General features: G+C 32.7%; 1 protein-coding gene across 6 annotated transcripts in view; it reads right to left on the reverse strand.

Moving 5' to 3' along the window:
* Positions 1–26,464, reverse strand: part of ASCC3 (activating signal cointegrator 1 complex subunit 3) — a 379,520-nt gene that overhangs the window by 311,570 nt on the left and 41,486 nt on the right. For all 6 annotated transcript variants that reach the window (XM_074187242.1, XM_074187239.1, XM_074187240.1 and 3 more), the window contains exons 5-8: positions 7,697–7,814; positions 5,806–6,013; positions 5,005–5,146; positions 4,021–4,146 (exon numbers count right to left, since the gene is read on the reverse strand). In XM_074187242.1, coding sequence (XP_074043343.1) covers positions 4,021–4,146; positions 5,005–5,146; positions 5,806–6,013; positions 7,697–7,814 — 594 coding nt within the window. The remainder of the gene's footprint in view (positions 1–4,020; positions 4,147–5,004; positions 5,147–5,805; positions 6,014–7,696; positions 7,815–26,464) is intronic.

A 26,464-nucleotide genomic window follows, 5' to 3' on the forward strand; every position in this document is an offset into this window, starting at 1 on the left:
TCCGCGCGCGCGCGTGTGTGTGTGTGTTTGTGTGTGTGTGTGTGTGTATCTATATCTATATCTGTTAAGAGTATAAACCTGGAAAACAGATATAAGATCCTATTTTAGTCTTGTAAAAATATAAATCTTAATTTTATACATACAAGAAAATTAATGGATAGGTGAAAATAAGAACTGCACTACTCAGGTTTCTAAATATCAAAATTTGTCAAATTATGGTTCTGATATAGTTCAAATATCTTTTGTCACAAGCTTTTCTGTTCTGATAGAATGGCTATAATGATTAATGGAGGAGTGTGGGAGGGAGGGGGGTAGGTCTTGCTTGTTGGCAAACTTTAAGGATTGGTATTTTAATAAATTATTTCTAACTATACAGTCAGATGTCAGAATTCCCACTGTAACTTAGCAGGTGTTTTTCTGCAGCTGGTGCCCTTTCATGCTTAGCTGTTTGCAAGTATTCCCATTAGAATTTAAGAGCTTCAGTTCTGATATGGTTTACCTCATACAAATAATTACTATTAATAACAAAAAGTACATATAGGATTTTCTCTCAAAGAGATTCAGTCTAACCTACTATTTCAATTAAGTAATCTCTACATTGAAACTTAATAGGTCCTATTATAATCAATGTAATTGTTAACTAGTCTCAAATAACAACTTGTCATTTCTACATGTGAATTTATCTATTAACTAATTCAAAGAACAGAGGACAAGTACATCTACCATATGCAATGAATAGACAGGAAAAGTGACATGAACAGTAATTTACTTAAAGTGATGAACTCCCAGAAGAGGAAACTCCCTCTAGCCATATAGGTCAACATATTTTGCAACAATTTATAGTCTAAAGAGAGTTGCCTAAAGCACTAAGAGGATAAATGATTTTTCCAGGGTCACATATGTGTCAGGGACAGGACAATTACTATACTAGAAAAAAAAAAACACACATCATATTTAGCCATAAGATTTCAATATTTTTTAATGTGAAAACAATTTTAAAGGCATATATGTCTTTTTATTCTGTTTTTAACTGATTTTTTGTTTTTTTATCAATTCAATTCAACATTGATCAATATACCTTCTCTTCTGCCCTTCTCTGAGAACTGTCACTTATAATAAATTATAAAGATGGAAAAATAATTCAGTGAAATTAAACAATACATCAAGTAAATCTAACACTATAAATAGTGTTCCATATTGATAGTCTCATCTATCCTTCCCTATCCTGCCTTCTCTGCCAGTTTCCTATTGCCTGCAAGGAGGGGAGAAAAGTTTATTCTCCTATCTCTTCTTTGGGGACAAGTTTGGTCAGTCTAATATCACAGAATCAAGTTTCAATTGTCCTACTGTTGTTTTTTCAATATCCATTTTACACTGTTTGCCTGTTTCTTCCTAATTCAACCTGTCGGTTTCTTATGAACATCACTGTTAATGGGCATCCGCTTTATTTAAAACTCTACACTAGAGTTATTGCTATTAGCAGGACATAGAGGATAGAGAATTGGCTCCATATCCAAGAAGACCTGGGTTGAATTTCTGCCTAATTCTGATGGTATGACTGAAAACAAGTTACTTAACTTTAGGGAATTCTCTAAGATATATTAATTTGCAAAGGTGCTCACTGACAAGAATAAGAGTTCCCAATACCAAATAAAGCACAGTATCTGCAGGAATCTGTTCTTATTACTAACGCCCTTAGAAAATATTCCCAACATGGACAAAAAGGACATGGACATTTTAATTTATTTAACTAACACTCCAAGTTCGCTCTATTGCACAAAAACTTAGTGAAATACTATCTGATTGCTTTAACAGCAATAATATACATTCTGAAATATTTAAGAACTATACTTTGTATATGATTATTAGTTATATTCCTGATTGTTCAAACAGCTTAAAATGAAATTACTGTATGTAGTCAGACATATTTGGAACATAATTTCTGTTGATTTTTTAGTCTATGCTATTTTATATTTAAAAAATTAATCTTATAATTTATTTATTTAAATAATTTCTATGGGTAAGAGAATGACAGATACTTTACTCCTTCCAAGGATTCAAAGACAAATCAGTGGAAGCAATTTAGAAGGTTGCAGTGCACTGGAGCCAAGATTAATTGATAATACAAATACCAACCAAGTAACAGAAAATGGCATTCTCTTGAGAACCAGCAGACTAGAAAGAAGATGTTTTACTCTATTTTTATTGCCATGATTTGAAATGAAGCTGTTTATCACAAGTGAGGTAAAGCTTCTCCTGTTAAAAGATGATCAACAAGAATATTTGCAAAACAAATTAAAGATCAAGTGAATTCACCTGCATAGTATTTTGGAGGATTTTCTTAAGAATGTGCTTACTGTTAACCATTCAGGAGAAAGCTACCTTGATTTATTTCTTGAGGAATGAAATTAAGTTCATTAAGAATATGAGACTTAGAACAGCTCTCTCTCTCTCTCTCTCTCTCTCTCTCTCTCTCTCTCTTTATATATACATATATATATATATATTTTATGATTGCAAAGCAAAGTATATATGTTCACTTTTTTAAACCTTCAATTAATATTTTTCCATTCTTTTCCATGATATTTCCCCCTTACTTCTAATTCCTTTTTCACAACATGACTAATATGGAATTGTGCTAAATATGTACATGTACAACTTCTACCAGATTGTTCATTGCCATGGGAAGGGAAGAGGGAAGGAAGGATGGTAGAAAAATATGGAACTCATAAACTTACAAATGGATGAATGCTGGAAGTTACCTTTGCATGTAATTGGAAAAATTAAATAAAATTTCAATTAAAAAAGAATATAAGATTTAGATATACATTATATAAATTAATGATGTGTTTTACTATAAATTTAAAGTTTTAAAAATTGCTCTTTTAATTTTTTATAAATACAATGTTTATGACAAATATTCACATACTTCAAAACAATTATCCCTACACTCCCATATCATTTATCCCTAGATCATAAGATGAAAAGCTGGAAGAAACTTAAGAGATCATTTAGACCAATCCATCCATTTAAGGAAACTGAGACCTAAGAAGTTAAATAATTATCACACAAATAAATGGTAGAGCTGGCTCCAAGTTAAACACTGCAAATTCGCTGCTGATCAAACTTTCAGTATATTATTAAAACTCCCATTTCCTTTCAGGAAAACTAATGTATCCTCCATTTTATGTTTTAGAAGTTAATTTGGGGGGTTGAAAAATTGATCTATATTATATCTCATAATTTCAATTCTCTAGACTGCCAAGGTCCTTTTAGATCCTGACATAGTCATTCACTGTCTTTTTCCTAGCTTTGTGACATTTACAAAATACAATGTTCTGCAAGTCACTGATAGAAATATTAAGCAGAAGAAGATGAAACACATATTCTTGGAGAATTCAACTCCAAACCTACTGTCAAACTAATATTCAATCATCACCAACTATTCTTTGGGTCTGGGCTCATTTTTGAATCCATTTGACTTATGAATAGCTAATCCATATTTCATCATCTCCACAAGAAGTTACTTTTATCAAAGCCTTGCAAAACTCTAAGTTAAAACTGTACTCACAGCATTTCCCTCCATTTACTAGTTTAGTAATTCTGATGATCATTTTCTTTTCTAGATGTTTACCAACCATACCTTTAAATGATCTTTCTAGAATTTTCTCAGAGGTCAAATAAAGTCCTATAGTTTGCAGTCTTTGTTCTTTCATTCATTCTTAATATGACATTGTTTTAAGTTACCTAGCTCTTCTGGTAAAATTCTTAAAATGGAAAGTTCATAATCAAAGGCAGCATTCTACATGTAGTATAATCAGCATAAAGTGCAGTGGCATCATTAAATCCCATTGTCTAAAGACAAAAGCTCACTCACTCTTATTGATACAAAACATGTATACATATAAACCTATGTAGAGGCCTGTTAAGAAAAATTTTTAAATCACTTATAATGCATATCAATTTATTAACAAAAGGTTCTAGTGAATATGAATTATCCCATAAAAATGTTTCTCTTACCTCATCTAAGTCTTTAATAAAAACGGGTTTTTCCTCAAAGCCTATTGGCATTGGTTCACTGTGGGGAATTTTTACTTCTTCGTACATCTTATTGTTCTCTCTTTGAATCCCTTCTGGTAAAAGCATCTATTAATTTTTTTTTAAAAATCAAAATCAAATGGTTAAAATTAAAATATCTTAAGGACTGCTATGGTTTATATTTTCGTTTTATTTACACACAATGTCAAATTATTTATTCAGTTAAAAAACAGAAAAGAAAATTTAAATTAAAAACTATATAAATTTCAGGAAACTAACATATTAAACTAAAGAAGGCAAGGAAATATTTAAGGTTAACTCTACACAATTTTTGGGGGGAGGCATATCTACTATTAAAAAAATAGAAGAGGAAAATGGAGGAAAGAAGGAAAATAACACAAGGCACACAATTTATCAGGAGTGAAATGTTCAAAATGAGTCATAGCATACTATTAGATTATGTGGAGAACCCAAATTTCTTTTGATTAGTAATGGAGCAGCTAGGTGGCACAGTGGGTAGAGCACTGGCCCTGGAGTCAGGAGAACCTGAGTTCACATATGACCTCAGACACTTAATATTACCTAGCTGTGTGACCTTGGTCAAGTCACTTAATCCCACTGCCTTGCAAAAACAAACAAACAAAAAAAGAAATACATTAGTAAAGAGAATTCCTGAGACTAAAAGTACTAAGTATCCCAAAGGAGTAGGACACTTTCTAACATAACAACTAGATGAATGACAATGGGAAATAATTGCTGACTTTCAAAATTAAATACAAACTTGAAAAATAAGAATAATTTGAATAAGAACAATTTACTACAATAGACCAATGAGCAGAAGCCACTGAAGTAGGATGGGAAAAGAGAGAGATGACCAGGGGAAATAGAGCAAGAATCAGAATGTTCTTTATTAGCAAGACATGCAATACTCCAAAAAAGTCATATACAAAACACACACACACATACCTTTGCACCCCCAATGAATGCTGATGTTTTCATGGCTTCAGCCTGGGAATCATACACATGTGGATAATGAATTTTTTCAATATCTGCATCTCTCTGTCTGTTCAGAACTGGTAAACTTCGAGCATTTAGAAGTGCTTGCTCTCTACAAAGAAAAAAAAATAAGGCCAGGTGGGTAATTATATGCATTTCAATAAAATGAGCCCCAAAATGACTAAGGCAACTAACAATAATTACTTCAGATATCTCTGCATGTCAAAAGAAAAGAAATCAGACTATCTAGATACCAATAAAAAGTTAAAATTTATGAACGACTAAATATAATACATTTCTGATGCTATTTTTAGATAGCAGCAACCTCATACATAAAAACAATGTTCTTATTTATAGTTTTGTTTTCCTAACTCTGAGGCATATAAAAATGTGAACATGCCTTTTTTATGGGTCTCTATATTTTAAAATCCAAGAATTAAAATATGCTACAATCTCAATGTACCAATGGATTATATATATTCTTTTTTCCTCTCCTCTACCACCATATGACAAACATGGGAAACAGTATTCATTAATCTAGAGGGGAAAATACATTTACTCCAAATTTCATACATATCAAGTTTGCCTCTAAAATCTCAATCTCTACTCTACTCTATAGAGATACAGCCAAGATTGTAATTAGACCACAGCATTCTTATCCTAGGAAACCAAAGGAAAAAAAAAAGTCAGAAATATTTAAAATTTTAAAAGTAACTAAAAGAAATAAAATAAGCTAACATATACTTTCATCAGCTTCTGATATTTATTTACCTTTGCATCCTCAACTCCTTAGGATCAAAGGATGTTAGTCCTTCTCCTAAAACTTCTCCGTCTTCTCCTGCTTTTTTTTCTCTTCTGGCAATTCGTTTTCCTTCCCGACGATACTGTTTCATTAACTGCTTTTCTTGTTCAGACTGAATAGTAACTTGACAACCATAATTAGGTTTAGCATTTTCTCCTGAAAATTTTTTACAACTGTCTACAAGGCAAATTTTTAAACACGTGTAAGGTATTTTTGAAATGTGTTTGACACATGTAATTATTTATTATTTATAAAAGCAATTACTTTATCTTTCCACACAAAAAGAAAACTAGGATAAAATGTAAAGAAATATATCACTTAAATGTAACTGCTCACTTTCAAGGAGAGTTTTTCTACATTTGCATAATGGAAACTTATTTAATTGTCACCATATACTGATTGCCTGAATATAAAAGAGAAGTCTGAATTTTAGCTCATCACTTTTAGAGATCAGGATTCTAAAATGTGTACCAAATAATTTTTTGCATTAAATCCCATTCAAAATATGTGTAATACATAAGTACAACTTTAGTGTCAACAATTACATCATTAATTTGTTGAACTTACTAAATTCAAGCCTCCCTTTTCCACTGATATTCTACAAAATCACAGTTCAAAATATACTATGAATAAGTGAAATAAAAATACCTGATGAGTGATCAATGTATATGAAACAAGTACAAATAAGAGTACAAATAAGAGGTACTCTTAGAAAAAAAAGAGGTGTATGTGTAAATCAATGATTGTGGGTTCAAATACTTATCTAGGCCTCAGTTTCATCATTTATAGATTGGGGATAATAACAGAACCCAGCTCATAGGACTAGTGAAGGGATCAAATGAAATATATACACACAAATTGTACTCTGCAAACCTTTAAGTAAAATTAAAATGTAAGCTATACTGAGTAGTATAATAGTAGTTGCCATTGTTACCTATATGACCTATATAATAATAGTGTTTGTCCTTCATTTTTGAAGATCAAAACATCAGGAGGGTGATGTCATGACAAGCATATGAAATTGGATTTTGAGTGAGGGGTGCTATGTTAAATCATCAGCTTCACTTTTTCCTCCAGTCATCTGGGTCTAGTGGCTATATATGAATCAGAATGACTGAAGATGGATCTGGATGCAAGGCAAAAAGGGTTAAATGACTTACCAAGGTCACAGAACTAGAGTCAAATATCTGGATTCAAACTCCTATCCTCCTGATTCCAGAGCCAGTACTCTATCCACTGCACCATCCTAGTTGCCCTGCTATGACCTATATAAGCAAGAATTAGCATCTCTATTTTTAATTTTCTTTTCTGTAAAATGAGGGACTTTCAGTTCTTTAGGCCCCTCGGGTCTCTTCCAGCTTTGAATTGTTTTATCTGGAACAAATGATGCTTTGCTACCTATTTTACTTAATTATTTATAATAATTTACTTTAATCGTAAAGGGGATAGAAAAGAAAGGTTTTTTTAAAGAGAATAATCATGAACTTTTTAAAATTTAAATTCCTCAACAACTTGTGTTAGCAAGATTAATTTTAGGATAAAATAAGGTTAATAAGGTTTTACTATGAAGAATGAGGTTATCTAAATTCCAGCATCAAATAATAGAATGTGGAGAAAGGTCACCTTTCTTATTTCGCTTGTCAATCTCTCTCTCTCTCTCTCTCTCTCTCTCTCTCTCTCTCTCTCTCTCTCTCTTTCTCTAACAGGATTTACACCATGACAACAATGTAATATGACCAAAGATAACAGAAATGAATTAAACAATAATTACTACTTTATGCAAAGTTTTATTAAACTAGAAAGTTTCTACTAACATTAAAGATTCCATTTACAGTTGAATAAACACTGAAATAATCTTACCTTGAAGAACTTGTACCTTATGGTCATTTGAAGAGAGAAATCTATCCACAATTACAACTCTGTTTTGGAGGAGCTTCTCTATAAGTTCAAATCCCTCAGGTCCTAGCAGTTCAAATAGCTATGAAAGAAAACACACATATACATAAAGGCTTATCTTCCCAACAAAATTTCATGAAATACCATGTCTCATGAGATACTCGGTTTGAATAAATCATTCTTTCATTCAGCAAATGAATACCAGAAATTGTATTATTAAGATTATCAAATTCTTCAAGAGTTACCTATTTTAAGAAAAACTAATATATAAACATTTATTTGGTTAATTATTTTTTTCATAAAAACTCAAATTTCCCTCTCAATTTAAATTCATACACAGGACTTAATTTATAAAATAATCTGGCTCATATATCTTCAGGAATGTAATAATTACAGAAAGGGATAAAGTTAAGTAAAAGGAAATCAATGTTCACATTCTGACTGCTACAGACTATATCACTTTAGAAAAAAGGGGGGGGGGTAAGAAGGGGAAAGGGTACCAAGTGCTCCAGAGGCATGATTTTTATGGAGTAAAAATGAAGTGGAGCAGTTGATGAAATTCTGAAACCTCTGTAAAGGAAGGCTTTCATTCTTAAAGTGATCTGGGTTCAGAATCTTGGTATCATCCTCATTGTCTCATTTTCTTAACTCATATTCCTTCATTGACAAATCTTGTCATTTCTGAGTCCCCAGCATTTCTCACATACCTCTCCTTATCTCCACTCATGCAGACCAATACCCTACACAATTCAGGTCCTCATTCACAATTTTTTACATTATTTCAATTACCTCCTAAAGTCTTATTTCCTAAAAGTTTTCTAGCCCAATCCATCATCAATATAGCTACCAATATTTTTATAAATTGTAAATCTAACCATGTCACTCCTTGGCACTATCAACATCAGAAACTGATATGATTATCAGTGGAAATCACAAAATAAAATAAGCATTAACACATTTCCATGTAACATGCAGCTGAAACCTTCCATGTTTTGTTTCACCCATCAGAATGCGAAGACTGTCTTACTTTTCCATTTGTATCATCAGTGTATAACACCAGTACATGATAAGCATCTAATAGATACATCATTTATTTCTTCATTCAATATGAATTCCATCTAATCTAAGGAAGATCACTTAAAAGAAATATCCAGTAGCACCATTTTCTTTTCACTATTAAAATTCCTCTTATAATTTTATAGAATCATTATTGGAATTTATTTTCTAAACAAAATCAGTTTTTAAATTGATAATATTTAAACAACAGCATGTTCCTCATGCCAATAAAAGTCAGTCCTTAAAAGAAACCAACACATTATTTCAAGGACATTCTACAAACAACATTCTAAAAGCCTTTCAATATTCCACTATACTTCGTTAAAGCACAGTAAATCATATCTACTATCCACTTCCATTGGTCCTCCTTCCAAATCTGTGCTTGCCCAGATAAAGCAGGCTACTGTGGTATCTATTTTGTGTGAGGCACTGAATTTGCTTCAAAACAAACTGTTTCTACAATGCACTAAAGAAATACAAGGGCTGCTTCCCAGAATGAAATACTTATTAAATGATATAATTTAATATGGTATTCTGCTCAAGTTTTGACTTCTCTTAATTTCCACTTCCTTAAATTTATCTTCAGAATCTTCTTTTTTGACCTGAGTATCAGGTCAAACTACACACAAAAAAAGTGATTTTTAAAGATATTCCTAAAGACTTGCATGAACTTATGCTGAGTAAAGTGAGCAGAACCAGGAGAACATTGTACAGTTTGAATGCAGAGCAAAGCATACTATGTTCACTTCTTAAAACTACTTTTATGTTTTTTACTTTCTCATGGTTTTTTCCCTTTTCTTCTTCATAACATGACTAATATGTAAATATACTAAACACGATTGTTCATGTTCTTGTCTTGTTAGATTGTAAACATTTTCATTTTCTGTCATAGTATTTAAAGTTTCCTCACAAAAACTTCAATAGCTTGATTTTACTAAAATAATTTTAAAATAATGGAAAAATACACAAAAGGAAAAAACTATTCTTGCTGAATAGAAAAGGTTTACTTTTTTTATTCAAAGTCAATGTTGACTCAAGAATATTTCTACTTAGAAAATCTATTAGGCATCCTTTTCTATCTTTGCTTCATAGAAAATCAATCATTTTACACATGCATAATTCTTTCCCCTAGGTTTAAGTTTACATGTTACTTAAAATTAAAGTACAAAAGTCACAGTTTTGGAATTTGACATGAACACATAAATTAAGGCATAATGAGGAAATAATTAAAATATAAGAAAATTAGATAATATAACAATAAAGCAATTTTTGTTTTAACATGTCTTCCATTAATAGCTTTAATTAAATATTTAAATATTTGTACTTAAACAATATAACAAAATCATTTTCTCTCATAAAATGAAGATGGACATATGTTCACTTAAAACATTTGTTAAGAGTTGTAGAGGAAAGCAAGTACAAAGTACAAGTCAACGATGGACTCCCAAATAGTCAAATTCTCTAGAACACTATACTATCGCTCAAAAAAAGTCTACATATGAAAATTAAGTAGATGAAAAAAATGATTCAAAAATACCATCTTTAAAAATTAAGCCTAAGTAAACCTATAATATATAAATCCATAGAGCCTTGAATAAAATAACAGGCAAAGGAAGATTCTTATAATCTCAACCACAAAGATATATAATCAGGGTATACCATTCCCTATCAAACAATTATTGAAGATTCAATTTTATGAGGGGCAAATAAAAATCTTTTAAAAATTAAATCGGGGGCAGTTAGGTGGTGCATTGGACAGAGCACTGGCCTTGGAGTTAGGAGTTCAAATCTGGCCTCAGACACTTAATAATTACCTAGCTATGTGACCTTGGGCAAGTTACTTCACTCCATTGCCTTGCAAAAAAACAAAAAACAAAAAATTGAAAATCACTATATCTCAGTTATCAGTATTGTTGATTAAAAGTCACTTAACTAAGTGACCAAAGATCTGAATACTCTGTATGACCTGTAAAGTTACTTCCTTTCTCTAACCATGTTTCTTAATCTCTAAAATGAAAGATCATGCCTAAGATTCTTTGTAGTCCTGAAACTGTATAAATCTACATATTTTTAAACTTGTCAAATTTCAAAACCCAAAATTACTGCCAGAGACTTAAGACTCATAAAAATATTCATTGCAGCATTGTGCATGCCTATTTCTCAGAAAGCATCTGATACTATACTACCCACATTTTATCTTTAAAATGAAGTCAAGATAATATATTTTTCAAATACTTCTTGTAATCAACTTTCAAGTGAATTGCAGAATTGCACAAAAGAAAGAAATATTTATTATTCCACAAGAGAATTTTGTGTTTAACTCAAAGTCCCCACCCCCTGCCACTCTACCACTCATTATTCACTATCAAGTTATTTTCAGCCCCTGTGTTGCACAGTGAATATATAAAGGACTGGATTTAAAAGTCAGGGAGACGAGTCTGAATTCTGCCTCAAACACTCACTATGTATCTCAAGGGCAAACTGACACTGTTTTCTCATTTACAAAATGAAGATATTAATAATATGTATATGCCAGTGTTGTTCTAAGGATCAAATGAGATTTGTATTTTATAAACCTTAAAGTCCTATATAAATGCTATTATTTCTAAAATTTATTAGAAACTTAGATGTAATAGTATCACACTAATATAACTACCACCTAATTTTATTAAAATAATTCCCCCAAAAATCTATAAATAACTATATAAATTAAGTATGCTATAAATAACTAAAATTCTCAACCCCAAATGCTAAACTAAGTCTGTTTTAATAGAAGAATTCAAGAAATCAGCTGTCAAAGTCTACCATTTGTATTGCAAATAATTTAAAAGGAAAAAAACTCTAGATAAATATATTCATTAAATTCAATCTTAATAAATTCTGGAATTTAAACATAAAAATACCTATGCCATCCTCTTTTTTAAACTTGGCACAATACTAATAATTGTCATATTAAAGAGTGGTGACATTTTAGGATTACAATAATGACTATAAAACAAAAAGCTATTTCACCAATATACTCTCCTATAGGATTTGATCTTAACAGAATGATTTTTAAAATTCATATTATCCATATTAAACTCCTAAACAGTAAGAGAATGTGACTATAAAAAATTGGGACACATTTACTTTCTCTTAAGAATAATGCATTCTAGATCACTGATTTATTGAAGGGGGGGCTAGATAAACTAGACTAATGATTTCTCAAAATAACTAATGTCCATTATTTATAGGTACTTAATCTAACAGACCAATTTAACAAAACTGAAACCAAGGTCACTTTAAACTTAATTAAGACAACTTGCAATGTGAGAACTATTTATTCCATGTATACTATAATTAATTAGATGTGAGGTTAAAACTAGGTATTCCACATGCCTAAAACAACTCCAGGAAAAATGCCAGGAAAATAATAGAGGTCTATATAACAATATTTGTAGATCTAACCAATGCCTTTGAATACTATTAGTCATGAAGGTTTATGGAAAATTAAATCAAAATTTGGTTGCCCAGATTAAGTTCATCAGTATGGTACATCAATTTCACATGATGCTCTCGAGACTTCCTTGTCATCAATGGAGCAAAACAAGGCTTTGTCCCTGCTGCCATGCTTTTTCAGCTTTATGTTTTCAGCCAGGTTATAAAACTGATGGTAAATTCTTCAACTTGAAGAGGCTACAAGCCAAGACCAAAGTAGAGGAAGTGTTTGGTGTATGATCTTCTGTTTGCATATGATTGTGCACTCAATGAAGCCTCTGAAGCCTCTGAAGCTGAGGTGCAATAAAATATGGATCGATTCTCTGCTACCAGTGCTAATTTTTGTCTAACAATTAACACCAAGAAACCACAGGTGCTCCATTAGCCAGTAGAACCATCAATTTCAGTAAATGAAGAAATTTGGAATACTGCAGACAAGTTCACTTACCTTGACAGTATATTTTTCCAAGGAGGTACACTTTGATAATGAGGTTGACATACTCATTGCCAGAGTTAGCTCAGTGTTTGGGAGGCTCCGAAAGAAAGTGTGGGAGAGCAGAGGTATTAGACTTAACAAACATAAGGTCTACAGAGCCACTGTGCTGATCTCGCTGCTGCATGCTGTGAAATTTGGACAGTAAATGAGCACCTTGTCAGGATACTGAATCGCTTCCATTTAAATTGTCATAGGAAGATTCTGAAGATCATCAGATGGCAGGTTAAGATACCAGTCACTGAGGTCCTTTCTCAAGTTAAACTGAGAAGCATTTAAATGTTACTACAGAGAGTGCAACTCTGCTAGTCTGGCCTCAATGTTCAAATACCAAATGTACACTTTTACCAAAAAGACTATTCTATGGAAAAATCACACAAGGCAAGTATTCACATGGTGATCAGAAAAAGTGATACAGAGACATTCTCAAGGTCTCTCTTAAGACCTTTGGAAGTGACTGAATGGCTTGGGAGACACTGGCTCAGCATGGAATGCCCTCATTAGAGATGGTGCTGTGCTCTATGAGCAAGACAGAATTGAAGTAACTCAAAGGAAACATGAGATGAGCAAGTTTCAAAAACCTACCCCAAGTATTCACATGGACTATTTGTGACCTTATTGGTTTGATCAGTCACAGTAAGATATACTTCCAAACTGTCTTTAACATAGTAATGTCATTTTGGTCTTCTCTGATAACAAAGGACAAGAATCAACCATTTATAAAGTATAGATAACTGGGTATTGGTAGTGGATACTGCACTGAATCTGAAGTCAGGAAGACTTGAATTTAAAAACTGACTCAAGTAGTTGTGTTATCTTTGGGCATATATCATCTATCCTGTCTGCCTTAGTGTTCTTATCTGTAAAATGAGGACAATATAATATCTACTTAACAGGGTTACTATGAGGATCAAATGAGAAAACATTTTTAAAGTGCACTGCAAACTTTAAATAATATAGAAATTCCAGTTATTATTAATTATATATTTGAAACTATCATTTATTTCAAAGATCATTAACACTTTAATAATCTTAAACACTTTCCTTTCCTCATATTATTTCATCATTATATATCCCTCAATAAATGAATAAGCCAACAGGATTTTTTTAAAAATCAAGTTCTTAATTATTGTATTTAGTTCCATTTTCTAATTCCATTATTGGCATAGAGATAATAGAGTCAAAGTTCAATATCAAGAAGTGCATTGGTATGGAAATATTAAATGAAATGGTGTACAAGATGGGAGTTAGTAAAGATAAAAGGAATAATAGTCATCTAAACTATGCAACAGAATTTTGGCAGTAATTTAAAAAAGAATATGTAATTTACAGGTAGGTCTAATATGGCAGCAAAATTATACTATTATTGTACTAAAGCAAATTATACTATTGAGAAAAATTGCATGATTTTTAGTGCTACAATCACAAACAGCAACTATTTGAGTTTCCTGTTAACTTTAATTAACAAAATTAAGTTTTTGCTTGACATATTATTGATACATAAAAAACAGCAAAGGAAGAAAGAGTTCCCCTAAACCCAACAAAAACAAAACAAAAAATGGGAGGGAAAAAGAACCACCTACTTCAAAAATCACACCAGACCAAATCCCAATGGGTAATCCAAGAAAAATGATCACAGTGAATCATTTTTAGTTAGTGAACACTGGAGAACAGGCCTGGTTAGAACTGCAGGACTTCTTGCAGTACTGTGCACTAGGGCAAAAAGATGTTGTATACCTATACTAGGAGTGACCTCTAGAAGGATATGGAACACTTTATCACTATCTGGTTCTTGCGCACAAATCTAAAGTACAATGAGGGGTGAAGTTATACCTACAATAGTGCTTGTAGGACAAAAGGCAATTACAGCCCTACGTGGTATACCAAGAAAGGAACTAGAAGCAGCTTCTTGGTTCAAACCTCCAAGAGCAGATGGTCTCAGTTTCGACTTCTAGCTCACTCTGAAGCTGCAGGGTAGGAATTCCAGAGTAAAAGAAAGAATAGTTCTGTAATTGTGAACCAGCAGAGACTCCTAGATGAGAGACAATGGCTGTCTACTGTTGCTCAGACCTAAACTCAGGCCAGGAACTTGCAGAGCTCACACCAAGGAGGCAGTGATGAGTGATCAGACTTTGCCTTGGATCAGGACACTTCAGAAGTACTAGAAGCTTTCAGGTCCTCAGAATGAGTTTTCCTTGAGAACCTGAAATAACACTCAATACTCCAAGAAAGCAGCAGGACCAGCCCAGATCGTCCCTCAAGAAGTAGGCAGAGCCCAGAAGTTCATCAAGTTCAAAATCAAGAAGACAACTAGAAGAATGAACAAACAACAGCAAAACCAAAAAAAAAAACAACAGAATTCTAGCACAAAAAACAGCTCTTTTGGTGAGAGGGATGCTCAAGACTCAAAAATGACTCAAAATATCAATAAGCAAAGCCTGGACACAAATTTAATTAGAAAGTATAAAGGAGATGAAGCAAAAATTTTTTTCTTAAAATTCTATTTTTTTCCCTTTACAAATGAAATAGCAGACTGCTAGATAAAAAAAGAAAAAGAAATGATAACTTTGAAAAATAACTGGAAAGGGAAACAAGAAATATTAAAACAAAATCAAAAGACTGAAAAAATAGAAAAACAATGTAAGGCATCTCATAGCAAAAACATCTAACAAAAACAGATCAAGGAGGAAAAAAATGTAACAATCACTGGACTATTTCAAAGTAATGACCAAAAGACATCATATTTCAAGAAATCTTAAAATTTTCTAGCCACCACCCGAAAGACACTCAAAATAAAAACTTTCCAGAATTTTATAGACAAACTCCAAGGCTTCCAAATCTAAGAAAAAACAAACAGTCAGGAAAAAACAAACTGAAGTATTGAAGAGTCACACATAATTTAGAAGTTATAACTATAAAGGTGTAGAAATCCTAGAAAATAATAATCCAGAAAGTCAAGGATATACATAGGCTTTATAGTTAAGAATAACTTAGCCAGCAAAACTGAGAATAATCCTACAGGGGATAAAAGTGACATTTAATGAAATAGAGGATTTCCAAATAATCCTGATGAAAACACCAAAGCTGCACAGAAACAATGAATTTCAAACATAGGTGTTAAAATATAAAAGGTACACTTGTAGAAACAATAAAAAGGGACTGAACTAAGATAAACTGCTTACATTCTAGTTTCTTTTTTTTTAGGTTTTTTTTTTTTGCAAGGCAAATGGGGTTAAGTGGCTTGCCCAAGGACCACACAACTAGGTAATTATTAAGACCAGATTTGAACCCAGGTATTCCTGACTCCAAGGCCGGTGCTTTATCCACTACACCATTTAGCCGCCCCTCAACTGCTTACATTCTAACATAGATGATACACGTGTCCCCTCTGACTCCTCATCATCTATGATCAGAGTTAGTCTAATTAGACAGATGGGTTGGGAATAATTCTGTCATTTCTTAACGATCTTAAGAGCAGACCATAAAGTGGGCAAGGGGAGAGCAGGAAGGAATGCTAGGGAAAAGTATCTCATATAATCAGGATGCACAACTATAAATTCAGACAAACAAGAATGCGGATAGCATTTGACACTTGAACTTCATTCTCATCTGAATGGTTCAAAGGGAAGAAAACATACACACATACACACACACACACACACACACACACACACACACACACACACAGAATTGTGTATAGAAATACATTCCACCCAAAAGAAGAACAGTAGGAAAAGGAAAAATTAGGAAGAGGGAAAATTAGTCCTAAGCAGAACAGTTCTAATTAAACATTACAAAAAATATTTAGAGGTGGCAAGGGTGTATCCATTAATTAGGGAATGTATAAACAAAGTAAATGTAAATTTGAAATATTATTATACTATAAGAAATAAAGGAGATGATGTCAAAAAAAAAAAACCTGGAAAGACTTTCATGAACTAATATGGAATGAAGTGAGCAGAACCAGAACAATTTATACAAATGATAAGAGTGTAAAGACAACTAATTACCTTTCAAAGAATTCAAAGAATCAACCATGATTCTAGAAGATTAATAATGGAACATGCTACCCATCTCCTGATAAAGAGGTGAAAAAGTCAACAATACAGATTGTAAGACAATCTGTAAGAGGAGCTTTATTTTTCTTTTGTTCTCAATGTGGGAGTAATTAAGTATTAAATTAAGTATTGCAACCAGGAATGGAACTTCTAAAGTAGAAAACAGATGGCAATGTTCTATCAAAAATTACAAAGCTGGTCAAGGCAAGCAATGATAAAAATATTCTACTTTGCTGAAAACGTATTATTTCTACAATATTCTAATGTCTGTCTGATGGTATTACTTTCAACTATGATACCTGGATTTAAAGCTGACAGTCATAAAATATATTTTGTTCACAAAAATCACAGAATTTTAGACTTGGAAAAGACTTTTGGTCACCTCCTCCATTACTCAAAAGGACTCCCTACTATAACATACTCATCGAGTCTTTATTAAATTTCTGTTTCAAAGACCTCCAACGAGAAGGGACGCCATCAATGCCCAAAGTAAACCAGACCATTCTAGGGTACCTATACTAGGCTATTTTTCTAAACATTCATCTAGTAGCCTCTGTACAGCTTCTACCCCACTGCACCCTGTTTTGTCAGCAAGGGACAAACAAAACAAGTTTAATCTTTCTTTCATTTAAAATATCTTAAGATAATCATAATCATCAGGTTCCCATCTACCTCCTTTTCCCAGTCTGTTCTTCTCCAATTAAACATCTCTAATTCCTTCAATAAGTCCTCCTAAGACTCTAGTCTACTCTCTTCCAGACTCTTTCTAGTTTAACAGTATCCTTAAATTTATACTGTGAGGGGTGGCTAGGTAGCGCAGTGGATAAAGCACTGGCCCTGGAGTCAGGAGTACCTGGGTTCAAATCCAGTCTCAGATACTTAATAATTACCTAGTTGTGTGACCTTGGGCAAGCCACTTAACCCCATTTGCCTTGCAAGAAACCTAAAAAAAAAAATTTATATTGTGAAACCTAGAATTAAACACCATATTCTAGATGTCATCTAACCATTAGGGCAAAATACAACAGGAATGTTATTTTCTTATTCCTTGGAGCTATGCCTCTCAAAGGCCCTTGGAAGCTATGCAGATGAACATTATACAAACTTTTCTGGCTAACACTGCTGACTTAAAAGGAGTTTGTAGACCACTAAAGGCAGTTAAGTGGCAAAATGCATAGAGTGCCAGGTCTGAAGTCAGAAAGATTCTTCTTCATGAATTCAAATCTAGTCTCAGATACTACCAGTTGTATGATCCTGGGCAAGTTACTTAATCCTGTTTACCTCATTTTCCTCTTCTGGAAAATGAACTGGAAAAGAAAATGGCAAACCACTCTAGTATCTTAATCAAGAAAAAGTCCAAATGAGACCACAAAGAGTCAGACATGACTGAAATGGCTGAACAAACCCACTAAAATCCCTAGATTTTGTTCTTAAATTCAAATATAATATTTTATATTTCTATATACTGAATTCAAATATAATATTTATCCAATCCAATGTTTCTCTGGATCTTGCCCCTGTCATCCAGTAAACTGGGTATTCTTCCTAGCTTTGTATTGTCTGTATATATAAGCATATTTTTCTCAGTTTTTGGAAAACTGAGACATTAGCCTTTACCTAGTCCTGTAGAGACTTAACATCTCAAATCAGACTAAGGAAGACCTAAGTTCAAATCCTGTCTCAGGAACTTTATGAGCTGAATGACCCTGGAAAAATTACTTAAAAACCTTTGAATTTCAGTTTCCTCATTTATAAAATAAGGAAAGTGTGCCACATTGCCTATTAATTTCCTCTCTAAAATAGGAATAATAGCACTTTATTGCAGAGTTTTTAAAAAACCAAATGAGATAATAATTTCAGTGTTTGGCACAATGCCTGGCACAAACTACATGCTCTATAGCTACTATTATCATCATCTCCATCACTACTTCTACTATTACTACTATTACTAACAACTACTAACTCCCTCCTCCTCCCTCCTCCTCTAACAACTACAACTCAGATTGTTATTAACTATTTATTACCTTACAGGTAATGTCGCGAAATCAAATGAGATGTTATCTATAAAGTCCTTAGGGTAGGGGCCTGGCAAATAACAAGTGCTACATAAATATTAGTTTTTGGTATATTTTCATTATCATTACTAATATTTGAAGTATCATTGATAGTGGATTAGTATACACATCTGTCAGTTCCTTCAATACTCAAGTTCATCTGGACTAGGTGACCTGAATTCTTCAAGAGCAACTAAATGATGTGTAACCACCTTTTTTACTGCTTGAGTATCAACTCCTTTAGCAAATTTTGTTCTACTGCTTTCTATACAAGGATCACTACTATTAAGCCCCTACTATGTGAAGAGTCCAGATAAATAGAAAACAGGTGTTTGCTAGAGTAGGGAGTGTTGTGCTCGGCATCAGGAAGAGCCAACACCTGACACCAGGAGTGTGATTCTAGACAGGTCAAAACATCTAGGTGTCTGCTAAGTCATTTCTGCTTGAAATCTAAACACATATTCTTTGTGTATTCACACAAGGGTGAGGCACTATGCAGAGCTCTGGGGATATACAGACAAAAAATGAAAAAAAAGCAACCTTTATATTCTCAAGGAGCCTACCTTCTTCTAGGTGAAAAGGGAAAAAATTGGCTGCCAATGTATAAGCAAAAGAAAGATTATAACAAAATGATATCATCTTAAGAATTCAAAAAGTAAAGGAGGGATACCTGGGGGGCAAAACATATGCTAGATTTTTAATACTGAGAAAAGACAGTTATAATTCCATTCTCAATCTTAAGATTGTTGATATAAGATAGTCTAAAAAAGAAACAGTCTAATTTGAATCTTGAATGTCATTAAAACAGAAAAGGAAGCATTAGGGTTTTTTTAATATGCTAATAATTTTAAAGTTTTTTTTTTAAAGATCTAGAAAAAAATAGAAGGAAAGGCATGTAGCCAGAGAGGACAGTATTGGGAGGGCTTAAAGCATAGTAAGAAGTGAGACTTGCAAAAACTATAAACTAAAAGTAACCTCTTAAAATTTATTAAGGATCAAACTACTACTAGGAAGAATCATTGCTATCATACTATATCAGAAGATGACTGAGGAATAAGACCAAATTATACATCTGGCTTGCTTCTCTATTCTCTGGCAAGGTAAATAAAGCTAAAATTGTAGAAAGTAGAATAAACTTGCTAAAGGAAATGCTATCTAAGGTGAGAAGAGAGTAATCATTTAAAATTAACATCATAAGTGGGAGACAAATGAAATGCTTGCTGTTTCTAATGAACTGATAGATACTCTCAGCAACTTCAGTATTCAGACATTATGAAAATAGGTGAGATGCTCCCCAAATAGGCTAGTATTGTACCAACTTTCATCCTTGAAACTCTATATTAAAAAGCTTAAAATCACTAACAAAGTCCTAGACAATAATATGTAAAGAAATTAACCTAATTTTATTTTCAATTGCATTATTAGATGGCTAGATAAGAAAATATTTTTTAAAAAACAGTAAATTATGATTTCAAGAGGGTATTTGTATGAGAAGTCTATTATTGGGTTCTGCCTTGCTGACAAATTACTATGAGTCTAACTAGTGGATAGAGCACTGGACCTGGAGTTGGGATTACCTGAGTTCAAATGATTAACTTATTAGCTGTGGGCAAGTCATTAATTACAATATGACTCAATTTCCTAATCTGTAAAATGGGAGTGAAAATAGTAACTACTTTCCAGGGTAGTTGTAAGAAAAACATAAGATATTTTTAAATCACCTTGCAAACTTTAAAGCACTTACAAATGCCAGTTATTATTTTTATATCAGATTTGGAGTTGTCTGAGTGAAGTATTCATAATGTTGAATCAATAAAAGAAACATACTGCTACTTAGAATCTCAGAAGCAAAGAATTTCAATGCAAAAGAAAGGTCATCTAGTTCAACTCATTCTTGAACAAGAACTACAACATACACACTTTATACTGGTTATCTAGCTTTTACCCAAAAGATCACTAGTGAAGTGTCTGACCTGACCTTTCTGGACAACCTTTTTAAGCTATTGCTTTGTATTATAATCAATTTGTTGCACATAACAATGCCCTATCTGGATCACCTATGGCTTTAGATTTTATTATCAAAGATTTTGCTTTCACTCTCATTCCCTAAAAGTCCCTAAAAACATTCAGGGAAAGGGAACTCTGCCCAATTATCCTGCATCAAATGACTTGATTTTGATACAGTGTGACTACCCTCACAAGATATGGTCTTTATGAGATCCAATAGAATCAAATACATTCTCAATGTCTTGAATTTTTCCAGCTGGTCTCAAACTAAATGGTACTAAATTGGCCCAACCACTCTACAGCTAGTATTAAATTAAGATTATGTATCAACCTAGATGTTTAAAGAAATCTGGTCATACTTTAAAATATAGCTCTTTCCAAATAATTCAAGGGTAATCATGCAATAAATGGAGTGGACTGCATATAAATTTCTCCAATTTTTAGTAGAGCTATAGTGTGACTTATGTTTATTGAATTCAGGTGTCAGAGTTGAAAACTTTGGGAAGGTGTTGCCTCCTTTGGGGGAAGTATTATTAGCATTAAAGCTAAGAAATTCACACTCCTGTCAACATATTTCTACTTTGAATTGTGTATGTTCAGTTTAATATAAAGTAGGAATATATAATGAGTTAAGCATATAAAGTATGAATAAATAATGAATTAACTTCTACAAATTTCAGTCATGGGTGTGTGTGTGTGTGTGTGTGTGTGTGTATGTGTGCAGACATACATGCATTCAAACATATCTCATCACTGTAGAGACAGCATAGTATAAGCACATTAAACTTGGGAGTCATGGGACTTGAATTCAAACCCAAACTTTGCCACTTTACAACCTGTTTCATATAAAACAAATCACTTAACATATCTGGGCAACCATCTCTTCATCTATAGAAGAGCTAATTGGATTAGATGGTTGAGATTTCCCTCACAATCTTAGACATAACATCCTAGCTTTATGTTGCTTCCAAGAGCAAATTATGAAAATGAATGCAGATTTTATTTCAACAGAGCAAAGAACTTTTGAATACTTAAAGTTGCCCCAGAAACTAAACAAAAAATTAATCAAAAGAGATATTCAAACATGCTAGATTGACTATATATTAGAGATACTTTGGGAAAAATCATTGTAAATGTAGACAATCTCTTTTAACTTTCAACTCTAAATGCCTTGGTTTTAAATGCTCTATGAATCCAGACTACAGCTGACTGATAGAAGCAATCTGTTCAAACAAATAATAACTGCTTTACTTCTGAATTATAGAGGAGGGAATCAGTCTCTTTTTGCATTCCTAGAAGTCAGCAAAGGGCATGACACCTTCAATTGTTTCAGTTGTGTTTGAACAGGTCTTCTACACCCACATGAGGTTTTTCTTAGACTGGAGCAGTTTGCCATTTCCTTCTCTAACTTATTTTGTAGATGAGGAGACTGAGGAAAACAAGGTTTAGTGAATGTCCAGGATCACAAAGCTAGTATCTGAAGACAAATCTGAACTAAGAAAGAAATTTTCTTAACTTCAGGCCTGGCATTATAATTCACTGTGACACGTAGTTGTCAAACCAGGCAGTCATTAGCACTAAAAAATGCTTACTGATTGACAATATTCACTGATTTATATCGACATAATGAGTGGAGGAAATGCTGTGTTCATACTTGTTTCTTGTAAAGAAGAGATAAAGTTACCAATCACTTGATAATCTCTAATGAATGGAGATACCCAAATTAAAAATAAAGTAATTTTTCCTTCTCAAATCCAAATGAGGATTTACTTATCCTTTAACAGATTCATGATCACATTGGAATAAGTACTTTGACACAAATTAGAAATCAAATCCTGTGTGATTGTTGCTCACAATCCTTCAAGTCTCTCATTTTGTCATGTCATTGTCATTACTTCCTCATCTTTACTCACCCCCACACATACTATCAGTAATCAAATACTGGGGTGGCTAGGTGGTGCAGTGGACAGAGCACTGGCCCTGAAGTCAGGAGTACCTGAGTACAAATCCAGCCTCAGACACTTAATAATTACCTAGCTGTGTGGCCTCGGGCAAGCTACTTAACCCCACTGCCTTGCAAAAACCTTAAAAAAAAAAAAGAAAGAAAAAAAGTAATCAAATACTGCTATTTTTATACTATTTCAACAACTCTTGAATCCATCCCCTTCTCACTAATCACAGAGCACCACCTAATTCAGGCCCCATCAATATTTCACCTAGATTACTGAAATGGTCTGATTAATCATCCTGCCTCTTTAAGGCTCTCCCTATTCCAAGTAATTCTTTACTTAGCTGGTCAAATTTAATTTTTCTTAAGCACAGGTCAGGTCAAGTCAAGTTACTCATATTCAAATACCATTGGTTCCCTACTGCCCCCCTTAGGATCAAAAATAAATTCATCTGGCTTTTTTAAAAACCCTCAATAACAAGCAGGTCTCAAGTCTATCTTTTTAAGCTCATTACTCCTCTTCCTGAATGTTATAATCCAGTCAAACTGACTTTGCTTACTTTTTCCTAATATAAATCATTCCATCTTCCATCCCTATCCTATGACTGTGCATTAGCCATGGAATAAACTCTTAAGTTGTCTGTGCCTTTAAGAATTTCCTATTTTCTTCAAAACAGTCAAAGCAAACCTTCCTCCTAAAAGCCCTTATCACCTCTAACTACTAGTGAATTCCATTCCTAAACTATTTTTTGTTTTCTATTTATGTATGGTATATATGTTTTTGACTCCTATGAAAGAATGTAAATGCCATTTGGGTCTATCATTTTTGTCTTTGTATCCTTAGTGCCTAATATAGTATTAACTGAAAGTGCTTTAACAGTTGTTGGGTTGAGTGATGTATTTCCACAATTCCTCTACAACAGATCTATGTAATGGTTTAAAGACTTCCTCTGATGCCTTTTCTATCTATATAGTTCAATGAAGCAACTGACTTTTCCTTCTATTATCTTTTGCCCTTACTGAGTAGTCCACAACCTTTTTAAATTGTATATATCCTCAAAATTACCTAGAAATAAACTTTGCGACCATAAGAAGTCACCCTGGGTAATAAGATCAGGGCCTGTTTTTATTGGTCATATGGTTTTCCATTACCTTTTGGATTATTTATTATTTTTTGTTCCACGACTTGAATATTATCTAATTTTTGCATATGAAATCTTTAGATTACTGTTAATGAGACAGCCTTTTACAGTAGCAAACAGTAGGCTGGGATTGCTGAAAGACTGCTTGTATGTGGTTCCAGCCCAGCTTGTTAACCATCTACAAAGCCTATAAAGGATAATTTCATTGACAGATTAAGTGAACAACTTAGCATATACTAGGCTACAAATTTTTCATTCGCTGTATTTTTCCAGTATGGATAGCTAGGTCAATCTTTTATCCAGCTAAAGATTTCAGTGAGAGATTTTCCAGTGTTCTGTTCTATTTTGCTAAGGCAGCCAGGTAGTACAGTGGATAATGGAGTCAGGAAGAAGACGAGTTCAAATCTGATCTCAGACACTTGCTAGCTATTGGACCCTAGGCAAGTCACTTGACCTTTGTGATCTCACTTTCCTCATTTGTATAATGGGAATAAAAAATAGCATCAATTCCCCCAGAGTTGTTGTGAGGATCAAATGAAATAATCATTATAAAGTATTTAGCACCATATAAGGTATATAGTTACATAGATGTTAGCTATTATTATCATCATCATCATCTACAAGTAATAGAGAATCACACACAGAGAGCAGGATAACTTTAAATGTGACTGTTTATTATATTTAATAGGAAAAGCATGTTGTACATTATAGAGATTTGTAGTTTCATATACAATTCTCTTTTTTGGATCTATTTTGCATATGAAAATGCTCATTTTGGTGTTTAGTTCAGAATTTTTAAAAATTAGAAATTCTACTTTTTTTGAGGAAACTAAAGAGGACATTTCTACAACAACAAAAACACCTTAGATGAATATTTTTTCCACTTCATATCTCAATATCAATAGTCACTTAACAAAGTTATCATCATGATGGCACTAGTGCTCACAGAACCAAGAATAATTTTTAAGTTGTACTGATACATCTTACTAAAGAAGAATCAAGATTCTACAGTTAAAAAGCTTTTGAACTCTTTAAAAAAAAATGTAGAAAGATCATGTTTTCTTAATATTTCAAACAGTTACATAACAATAATTGTGTGTATTGTGAAAAATAATCTGAGTAGGCATATCTATTTTTGTATTGTTTTCCATGATAACCAAAGTCACCTCACAAAACATCAAAAAGCATCTCAAGAAAACAAGGTCAGAGATCTTGGCTTGAGGTCAGTTAAAATACATTTTCTTTTTAAGAACATTTCAAGGGACAGCTAGGTGGCTCAGTGGATAGAGCACCATCCCTGGAGTCAGATTGAACCTCAGTTCAAATACGGTCTCAGACACATAGTAATTACCTAGCTGTGTGACCCTGGGCAAGTCACTTAACCCCACTGCCTTGCAAAAAAAGGGAAAAAAAGAAAAAACATTTCAAGAAGAAACAGAAAAATGACAAACAAAAAAAGTGGACAAACTACTGTTTTTATACCAATCTAATTTTATGAGCAAAATAGTGGCAATATCACAGTTGAATACTTCTATCTTAGGTCAATGAAAGTAGCAAAAAGCACTTAAGATAATAGGAGCATAAAAATAGAGGAAGAAGAAACTTCAGAAGACATCTAGTTTAAGAAACAGAGATCTAGAGGGAAAATGACTTGTCCAAAGTGACATGTCAGGAAGAGCAATTGAACCTAATTAAATTATATACGGGGTTTAAAAAAAACTTTCCAGGAAACAACACAATTTTAAGTTAACTTAGGGAAGATTTTTTTTCCTCAGAAGAAAAATTCCAAAGGAATAGGAAAAAAAAGGATAGATAGTGATCTTACTAAAGTTGACAGAGAACACTAGTAATTACCAATCCATATAATTGCTTTCCCATCTATATAAAGATCTTTATGCATTGAGAGTAACTTTCAAGCATACATCTTTTAAATAGCTTTTTAAAAATTGAAATTAAGGTGGTGCTTATCAGACTGAATAAATTATAGTAAATGAAAAAGATGGAATATAATTAAACTTTAAGAACTTACAAGACTTACAAAAATGGATCAGTATCAACTGATATAAAGGAAGTAGGAAGAAAGGTGGAAGTGTGTATAATAACATCATTTTAAATACAACAAACTTTGAAAAACTTAACACTGATCAGTGTATTGACCAACCATGACTCTGTGGGACTGGAGAACTATAATTCCAGTTTACTGAAAGAGAGATGATAACTCAAGGTGCTAAAAGAGTTACAGTTTTGGGCATAGAAAATGTGAAAATGTGTTTTACTTGAATATAAATATTTGTTATGAGAATTTAGTATCTTTTTTCTTTTCAATAGGGCAGTCGTGGGGAAAGTAAGTAAATACTTGTTAATTGAAAAATGATCATAAAATTTACAAATTATTTAGAAAATCTTGTATACTTCAGTTTTTCAAAAGCTGATAGGGTCATTTTGTCATTCAATTAAGTAATTACAAAACCAGAGAAATGAACTTGAAGGATCAGCA

This window comes from Macrotis lagotis, chromosome 5, assembly GCF_037893015.1.
Source record: "Macrotis lagotis isolate mMagLag1 chromosome 5, bilby.v1.9.chrom.fasta, whole genome shotgun sequence".
NCBI classification, from domain to species: domain Eukaryota; kingdom Metazoa; phylum Chordata; class Mammalia; order Peramelemorphia; family Peramelidae; genus Macrotis; species Macrotis lagotis.